We start from the raw sequence: 9,674 nt of genomic DNA, 5'->3' as shown, positions 1-9,674 counted from the left end.
CACTATGAGCCATTCCTATGTCTCCACAGAAGTCATCCTTAAGGTGGAAATCTCAGTATTACATTCCCCCATAATATGTGTGTTCATTTGGAATATTATGACTCTCCCTAACCATTTAGTATTGAGGTTAACAGCATTTCTGCCTTTAAATAGTCCTTATTTTGTTCCAACAGCAGGTGGAAAAGTCTCAAAACAGAAGTAGTACAAACTCCATTGCTTCATACATTGCAAGCTAAACAGACAATACACTAGAAAGGAACTAAGGGAAGAAACAGTTTTACACTACAGTGAGGTAGACTGAATGATCATCCCACTAGCAGTTTATAATTTACATATTCTCAGACTGAAAGAAAGGACAGAAGACCCCAAATATGATAACTTTAATGCAGAAGATCTACTACATAATCAAAACCACCCTGTGTTGCTCACAGCAGCCACTGACTTCTTTATCCCAAGCACACGACTTTCATGCAAAATTTTACTTTTCTGCAGATTTTTTTTAACCCCTAGACATATAAAGTAACATCTTTGAGAAGACAAGATTACAGTCAATTTAGTAGGTTACATCAATATCTGTTTTTGCCCTTATCCCTTATATACAAGCAATTATGGCAGTCTGGTATTGCCCTGCCAGTATAGTTTCTCCTCCACTTTTTTCTTTTTCCACTGGCAGAAAAGCAGCATCTTAAATGTTTTCCTGAAAGTTTTGTTACAGAGGGCATAACACATGGGGTTAACAGTGCTGTTCACATAGCAAAGCCAATATCCAAGGTGCCACAGTGTCAGGGGAATGCAGTCAGAGCAGAATGTGGAGATCAAAACCATGATATTATAGGGAGTCCATGTGATGATAAAAGCCAAAAGAATGGCACTTAAAGTTTGTGCTGCTTTGCGTTCCTTTACGAGAACCATCCGTTTCCTTTTGGTGATTTGATTATTTAGATTTGGATCCACGCTTTTGATGGAAGGATCCTTTGACAGAGCAGCAGAACAAGGAGTTATTTTTACTTTACGGCAACCATTGTTGGCTTCTTGGGTACCATCAGCCTTAACCACCAACCGGAATTTATAGGCCACACATTTTTTACTTTTTTGTATGTGGCCTTCGGCAGGTGACAAAAAGTATTTCTGGTTCTCAAAATCATTTTCTTCAGATTGGTCTTTGACAACAACATCCGTGCACTCATGAAACTCTTCTGCCTTACCTTTAGATGGACTTTTGTAAGTTACTTGGAAAACTGAATCAGTGCCAAGTTTATCCTCATCTTCTGAAGATGCGTAGCTGCTGCAGGTGGTTAACTGGTCAGCCTTAGCCCAGTCGTTACAAGTACTCGCTGCCTGAGAGGCTTTCACCGTAGCTGATGTACTTCGACTAGATGAAGACCAGGAAGCCTGACATCTCTCTCTTTTAACTAAGTTTTTCTGCTTACAACTGAAGCAAGACTTCAGGAAAGATTTCTGAGGCTTTATCATCTCAAACTCTGCCACAGACTCCGAACCCTGCAGTTCAGCAAGGTCCTTGGTACGTTTCTCTGTCTCTTTATAGATGCGGCAATACAGAATGGTCATAACAGATACTGGAATGTAAAAAGCAGCAATTGCAGTACCAAAGGTGATAATGGGCTCGTACAAAAACTGTATCTGGCACTCTTCAGGTGGTACTGTTCGTTCACCCACAAAATACTGCCAGCACAAGATTACGGGTGCCCACAACACGAAGGAAATTAGCCAAGCCAGACCAATCATGATACCAGCTCTCTTGGGTGTGCGTTTGGCCCTGTAAGTTAAAGGCCTTGTGATGGAAAAATATCTGTCAAAACTGATGACTAGGAGGTTCATTACTGAGGCGTTGCTAGCTACATAGTCCAGTGCTAGCCACAGGTCACAGGCAAGGCTTCCAAGAGACCAATGGCCTATGAGTATATAGGATGTATAAAGGTTCATAGAAAATATTCCAATAATAAGATCTGCACAGGCGAGGCTGAGCAGGTAATAATTGTTGACAGTTTTCAGCTGACTGTTAACCTTGAAGGATATCATAACAAGAATATTTCCCACTATGGTTATTAGGCTTACAATTGCAGTCACAGTGGCAATAGTAATGACTTCCCAGAGGCTATGCCCTTCTAACTGCTTATGGTTGATGGATGAACTGTTTACAACAGTAGAATTGCTGAATAAATTTACTTCCATTCTTGTTCTTGGTGTACTGTCATCAGGATCTTAGCATTGTTGTATATTGCTTTCTGTACTCACAAAGATTCTTTTGGAGACAGCTATAAAGGTCAATGGAAAAAACAGAAAAAGAAAGCGGCTCATTGAATAGCACAGAATTCCAGTGAAGTTACCATAAAACACTTGTAAAACAATCTATCTAATTATTTGTGCTCTCTTGCATTTTGATTTGGAACATAACTAAACCACACAAATGTACATTCTAGGAAAATGTACCCTGGCATCTTATGACATTTCTAAATGCAATCAAAACAACTATTCTTTCTTAAGACAGTCAATCACACCAGCTTTTATATTTTGAATACCTACGAGGTGCAATACGTATTCTTAAAGATAGACATTTAAAGATTTGCAGTGCAATAAGACAGTGAGTCACTGTGTCGCTTCATACAGTACTATGTAGAAGACATGTCAAGATTTCAGAAATTATTTTTGGAAAATTTGGAGAAGTGACCTACAACAGAAAGAGAGTAAGAGGAAACTGAGGGTGCATGGGGAGCTAGGAACCATGCTGGCATGGTGGCAGCAGGAAACAATCAGGTATTAGAAGTGCTTGTGACAATTGCAGGGGAATCTTTGAGTTAAAGTGGCAGGCAAGGCCAAGAAGATGTTTTTGGAAAAATAAGATAGGCAGGAAAGACTTTTTTTTATTGGGACATCTTGGGACAGAGAAGACTGATTGGGTTAGGCATGGAAATGCAGTTTGGGTAGTCTGGGTGAGTGAATGGTAGGATTTAGGACAGAAAGGAGTAAAGTGAAGAGGAAGCAGCAATGGATGACCTCAGTGACAAATAATGCAAATAAACCAATTTAATACTTGCATAAGCAGTGAAAGGTGGAAATGACACCATTGTCACTCTATTAATGGATACATGTGTCTGTCTGATGCCAATTCCTTCCCACATTTTTCACTGCTGTTTTCTTGTCCCAGTGAATGAATGCCTAAATTAGGTAGTCTGGTTCTTACACAGGTATCTGCTAATTTTTGAGTCATTCCATCATATCAGATGATGCTAATAACTTGTTCAATGCTTAATCTTGCTATACTGTATAATTTTGGAATAGTCAAATAGCAGTTAGTTTTTTAAGTCAGAAATTAAATAGAAACTATTAAAAGTTTGTTTATTAGGCCTCCAGCCAGTATAAAAGTGATCAGATGATCTCTTTTTTTTTCAAAGCAGACACAGGTTCAGCTAAAATTATCCCATAAATCACCTATTAAAGTCCAACTGTAAGTCTTGAGGATTTTTTTGGCATCAGAGCTCTATTATATGGTCCTCCCTATGCATCCACACCACTTCTCTGTTGTTTTCCCGTTTCATCCTCACTCTCAGAACATTATTTTCTTTGGTCTTGGCAAGTGTCTTTTATTAACTGCAAGCTTTCACAGCCTATCCCTTTCCCACATGTCATCACCTATTTTTTGTACCAAGCAGTTGGGTCCTGTCTCTCATCAGGTGAACACGTCGTTATTTTATAGCCACTTGTTGAATTTTTAGAAAAGCACCTTATTTTCTTTCAATTACTACTACACCGGTGCCCCCAGCCCCACCCCTCCGGGGTTTCAACACCGAACACAACACCGGAAGCCTCAGCATCGCTCTGTGGGACTCGAACCCTGGACTCAAGCGATCCGACACACTCTGCCTCCCTAGACGGCTGGGACAACAGGCGCACGCCACCGCGCCCAGCAGACTTTCAATGTTTCTACCATACAGTCATGAGCTATTGAAATCAAGAAAGGTAGTGGTGTATGTGGAGGAGCCAACTAGAAGAGGTGCACTGCTGGACCTCATCCTCACTAACAAGGAGGGTCTGGTTGAAGTGGTAAAGGTTGAGGGCTGCCTTGGTTGCAGTGACCATGAGATGGTGGAGTTCAGGATCTCATGTGGTAGGAGCAGGATAGCAAGCAGAATTGCAATCCTGGATTTCAGCAGGGCAAACTTTGGCCTTTTCAGGCAATTGCTAAGGGAAATCCCATGGGCAAGGCTGCTTGAAAGTAAAGGGGCCCAAGATAGCTGGTTAGTGTTCAGGGACTATTTCTACCAGGCACAAGATCAGAGCATCCCGACACGTAGGAAGTCAAGGAAGGGAGCCAGGAGACCTGCATGGTTAAACAGGGAGCTGCTGGGTAAGCTCAAGTGGAAGAGAAGAGTGACTCATGCTTCTTTCTCTCTGGACAGTCAGCACAGTTGTTCTGCACATCAGCATCTCTGTGTGATTAAATTTTAAAGCATGACAGTGCAGTAATGGATTTAGTCTGGCAATGTCAGGGGGCAGCCAGAGCCGTCTGTTCTGCAAGAGAAGGTGAGCCATGGGTGGAGTGTGATACCAAGGCAGGTGGGAGCAGAGACTTCACCAAGAAGAAGAAGGATGTGAAGCAGCACATTTGATTCGTGATCAGGGCCAGAGGCAGTGATCAGGGTCAGATATAGTCTGGTGATTGCATAGCAAATCTGTAGTGAAGAGGCAGGTTCGTGACCAAGCCAGGAAGCCCAGCCAGCACATATGAGTCAGGATCAGAACCAGGATCAAGGAGGCAGGAGAACAGGTGTGGATGTAGGAGCTGCCCATCTGCCATGCAGCACAGGTGAGGGCCAGCGGTATAGCCTCAGCTTAGAAGTAGTTCCCAAGGGAAAGGAGAGGGAGGCCCTCACTTCTAGCTTTCTTTACAGCAGGTCTTATGAGCAGAGCAGCTGGCCTTGGACTCAGCCAGCTAAACTCTGACATAGCCAACAGCACTCCTAGAAGGGGGCTGCGCTCCCAGTCTTGACAGCTGATGTATCTGAAACACTGTCAGGGTTCATGACTTTTTGCAACTTGCAAGATTTCAGAAAACGCTAGTCTTGAAAAGGCTCCAGCTATGAATGTCAGGCACACGGATACACCTCTAACTTCTACGTTTTCCTAACACCTGGGGTTGAGCAGCTGCTTAGGATGATTATAAGAGATTGTTTGAACTTTCTGTCTTTTTTTGCCAGAAGATGACACTTTTCTCAGAAGAGGGGAGACTAGAAATTGCCTGGAAGCTATGGCCTGTAATGCTTTTGTCTTTTGCTATAGTTAGCAGTGTCCCCCTCTTAGGTCACTTACCCTCCCTAACATTAGGATTTAGGAGGAAAGACTGCTGAAGCTACCCCATGTGGACTGTAGACTTCAGAGCAACAGGAGAAGCAGAAATCATTGTTGTCCTGACACAATTGTTCTTGGTTTGAACTAATGTGGGCAGGGGGAACACTGGTAATATGGTATAGAAACTATAATTAATTTCTAAATAAAAAGCACTTTCATTATCATAATGCAAAGCCTTCCCTCCTTAATGGGCTGTTTTACTGTGATGCCTATAAAAACTGACAGTAGCTAAGCTGCTGGTATGCAAAGATCTCTTCTTGGCATGTTGACCATTCTCATAATATCTTCATACTCTGTCATCTTTTGTCTTATAGGTCTGTCTTAACACTTTATGGTGTTACCTTTTGTTCTCTATTTGTGTGCCTGTGAGTGGGAACTCTGTGTGCTATGGTAACATAATTGATGTTACTTGTCTAGCATAAAAGATTATAATAATAGCGAGATAAAAAATTAAATCACAAAATCAAAATGTGCATGTACAGTATCATGACTTTGCTATCAGTCTCATAATTATTGACGCATGAACTTCACGCTTCTGAGTTGTAATGATATTTGTTGCCAAATATTAGTGATATTTTTTTCAATCTAGCTGTAAGTATTAATTAATGTGAGCTGTTAAATTTGTACATATAGTCAGCTTACAGTGATCTGCAGGCAGATTGTTCATGTCATAGATTAATTGCACCACAGATGCAGGCACAGCTTGGGTTTGCCAGCTTTTATTAGCTCTAGCTCAGCACTGAGTCTGCCAGACCTGTGCTGGCTGCACAAGGAATCGTTTAGATATCTCTGCAATGTGCTTGCCAATGCTGCTCCCTGTTACTTGACTTATTTGCTTGTGTTGCACAGGAGTCATGGTAAGCTAATTTACTGATTTGCTGCACGCTATGCTCCAGAATCAAGCAGTCTTTACCACTGGTAGCAGTGCAGAGACACTACAGCCCACGATTTCACAATATGGGAGTTTTGGTCACATTTTGCTAGAAGGACTACTGGGTTTAAAACACTTCAGAAGCAGATTGATGTTCTAATGTGTGTTGTCAAATGACAGCCTGTGTGCTCAAAAGCAATTGGGCATGCCTGCTGTTAGGGAACTGGTTAACTTTCCTGAGGATAGCACAGGTGCCCACCTAATTTCAAGCAGAGCAGGACAAACCAGCCTAGCTCTACAGCACAGAGCTGCTCTGGTGTCCCTGCTCTGTGTCCTCAGAGCAAGACACTCCTCGAGAGGCTGCAGAGTCACCTTCATGTACACTTCATGTAGCATAGTCTTGTGTGTGACACCCTGTCAGCCAGGGCTTGGTTGCTTTTTCCCTTATTTGCTACAGAAAGCTAACTTTGGGTCCTGGGCTTGGGTCACAACAACCCCATGCAATGCTACAGGCTTGGGGCAAAGTGGCTGGAAAGATGCCCAGCAGAAAAGGACCTGAGAGTGTTGGTCCACAGGTGGCTGAATATGAGACAGCAGTGTTCCCAGGTGGCCCAAAAGGCCAACAGCATCCTGGCTTGTATCAGGAATAGTGTGGCCAGCAGGACTAGGGCAGGGATCATCCCCTTGTACTCAGTGCTAGCGAGGCTGCATCTTGAATCCTGTGTTCAGTTTTGGGCCCCTCACTACCAGAAGGACATTGAGGTGCTGGAGAGAGTGCAGAGGAGGGCAATGAAGCTGGTGAAGGGTCTGGAGCACATGTCTGATGAGGAGCAGCTGAGGGAACTGGGGCTGTTTAGCCTGGAGGAGGTTTAGGGGAGACCTCCTCACTCTCTACAACTAACTGAAAGGAGGTTGTAGGGAGGTGGGTGTTAAGTCTTTTCTCCCAAGTAACGAGGGATAGGACAAGAGTAGAAGTCCTCAAGTTGCACCAGAAGAGGTTTAGATTGGATATTAGGAAAAATTTCTTCATGGAACAGGCTGTCAAGCACTGAACAGGCTGCTCAGGGTGGAGCCACCATCCCTGGAGGTCTTTAAAAGATGTGTAGTTGTGGTGCTTGGAGACCTGGTTTAGTGGTGGACTTGGCAGTGCTAGGTTAACGGTTGGACTCAGCAGTCTTAAGGGTCTTTTCCCACCCAAACAATTACATGATTCATGCGGCTTTTGGTAAGACTGCTGTTTTCTAAACATTAAATATTTTTTTAGTTTGTTTGAAATATACGCGGAAAGCTATTAACAGCAGTTTTTTACTCCTTGGTCGTTCAGACTTTCAGAGGGTACACGGGCCAACGCTCCCGAGGCGCCTGCCAGGGGCTCGCTCGTGCCGGAGCGGGGCAGACTGCGGGTGCCCTCGGCCGCGGGGCCGGGCCCACTGCCCGGCCCACTGCCCTGCCCGCAGCCGCGCTCCCGGCCCGGCCGAGCGCCAGCCGCCAGCAGGGGGAGCCGCTGAGGGCGCGGGGGCCGCCATTTCCCTCTGTCGCCTACGGGCGGCCTCTTTCCGGGAGTAGGCGGGAACCGGCGCGGCACAGGCCACCGGCGGTGCGGGGGAAGGGCGCGGCCCGGCCATGCAGCCTGAACGTGGCGGCAGCCGGCCCCGCAGGGAGGGTGGCCGGCACGGTCGAAGAGGGCTTGGCGGCGCGGAGAAGGCGGCCGAGGCAGCGACCGAAAGAAGCAGCGGGGATGGCCACGGCCGCGGAGGAGGCGGGGGCCGGGGAAGAGGCGGCGCTCACGGGCACCGAGGAGGTGGGAGCCGGGGCAGGCGGGAGCCTCGAGGTCGCGCTGCAGCGCCACCGCCCGCCGCTCAGCACCGCCAGCGGGTAAGCGGGAGAAAAGCCCGCCCTCCGCCAGAGCGGAGCGGGACGAGGCGGGGCGGGGCTGAGCTGAGCTGAGCGCGGCAGGGCCCCGGGGCGGTTGCCGGAGTGGGGGCACAGCCCTTCCCTCTCCGCCCCTGCTCCTCCCCGAGGCGGAGCCAGGCCGGCAGCGGCAGCCCGCGGCTTGTCTCGGGACTGTGGGGTGGTGGGGAAGGGGTGCGGAGCAGGAGGCGTGGAGGGTGGCGGGGCTGCTGGCGTTACCCTCTCTCCCTCTTCTGCGGCGGCGGCGGCGGCAGCAGCAGCGCCTGTGTGCTCTGGCGGGAACGTAGGCAGGGATGATCTGGCTGAACTACGTTTATAATTTTGTGCTGAAGATTATAAGTCTCAGTTGAAAAATGCATCTGAAAAATATATGTTTGCAAGTAAAGATGAAGAATTGCTGAATATTTTTAGCACGGTTGATTAGAAGCTGAAATGAGCACGTGTTTTGTCCAGCCTGTGTTACTAGCAACGAAGACATGGTAACATAGCTCATCTTAGAGAATTGGTATCTGATTCACTGGAACATGGCATTTGCCATTAATGCAAGTAGACCAGTTATAAATTGTTTTAGCAGATTAAAAGTACTACAGATGCACCAAAGTGTGCCACAACTACACCATCAGTTTCCTGTTGAGATGTTAAAATGCTTTCTACAACTCACCATGGTATGAGAACAATGTTGTGCCTTTGAAAACAGTTTCCATTTATAAATGCTTTGACAGTACTACATTCAGATTATCTTGCTTCTTTTAGACTTGTTACAACATAGAAATCATGGTTGTCCCTGGACTGGCAAAAGAATTACAATAATGACCTAATACTGATTGATGTTGGCAGCACTGGGAGTCCTAATGTAGATAGACCAGCTGCTACCCCATTTTCAGCATCATGTTGATTAGATTCACTTTGACTTTTATGATACCATGGCTTCAATTGGACCCAGCCAGTGTTTTATCTGTGTTAGAAATCTAGTGGTTGCTGGTGGATTTAAAAAATGTAAAATATTCATCCCTCTTGTCATATTTAGATACATTTTAGCACTCCTGTTTTAGGAGATAAAAGATGCAGCTGGATTGGTACAGTTACCTAGAGCCCTGGTTGGTAATTTCACTTGTAAGCAATGTAAATTGCTGAGTTCCTGCTGATGTGTGCAGATAGACTTGGATTCTGGATGTGAAACAATAGTGCTCCCTCATAAGCCACAGAGGCATAGGGGGGAAGCTCAGCACCTGTATGAGCTGAGGAAACTGGATCTGATCCTGGACAGATTCCACCCCCCGAGTGATTCAACCATTTCTTGCTAAGTTGAAATACATTTATATCTCGGTTCTCTCTGGTACTGTTGGCCCAGCAGGTCTGACTTTATAATTTAAAGGGTGCACTCAGGAAGGGAATCATGTTATATGTATGCGCTTTTGTCTGGATTGTTTGAAGTACTTCAGAAAGCAGTTACAAACTGTTCTTTTGGGACAGCTTACAATATGTTTTGCCTGAGCACTGTGTTATTGACTTTGATATGCTCTTC

At 45.5% G+C, this 9,674-nt stretch overlaps 2 protein-coding genes across 2 annotated transcripts in view; one reads left to right on the top strand and one right to left on the bottom strand.

Moving 5' to 3' along the window:
- Positions 1-453: 453 nt before the first annotated feature.
- Positions 454-9,674, bottom strand: part of CHRM5 (cholinergic receptor muscarinic 5) — a 50,453-nt gene continuing 41,232 nt past the window's right edge. The window contains exon 2 of the mRNA XM_082058597.1: positions 454-2,276. Within this exon, the coding sequence (XP_081914723.1) occupies positions 607-2,193 (1,587 nt within the window). The 5' untranslated portion in view covers positions 2,194-2,276 and the 3' untranslated portion in view covers positions 454-606. The remainder of the gene's footprint in view (positions 2,277-9,674) is intronic.
- Positions 7,784-9,674, top strand: part of AVEN (apoptosis and caspase activation inhibitor) — a 98,687-nt gene continuing 96,796 nt past the window's right edge. Inside the window, exon 1 of the mRNA XM_082058598.1 lies at positions 7,784-8,113. Coding sequence (XP_081914724.1) covers positions 7,862-8,113 — 252 coding nt within the window. The 5' untranslated portion in view covers positions 7,784-7,861. The remainder of the gene's footprint in view (positions 8,114-9,674) is intronic.

Source organism: Streptopelia decaocto (genome assembly GCF_964273445.1).
Source record: "Streptopelia decaocto genome assembly, chromosome: 7".
NCBI classification, from domain to species: Eukaryota; Metazoa; Chordata; class Aves; order Columbiformes; family Columbidae; genus Streptopelia; species Streptopelia decaocto.
The sequence above is the reverse complement of the archived record's forward strand: the minus strand, read 5'-3'. Positions and strand labels throughout refer to the sequence as shown.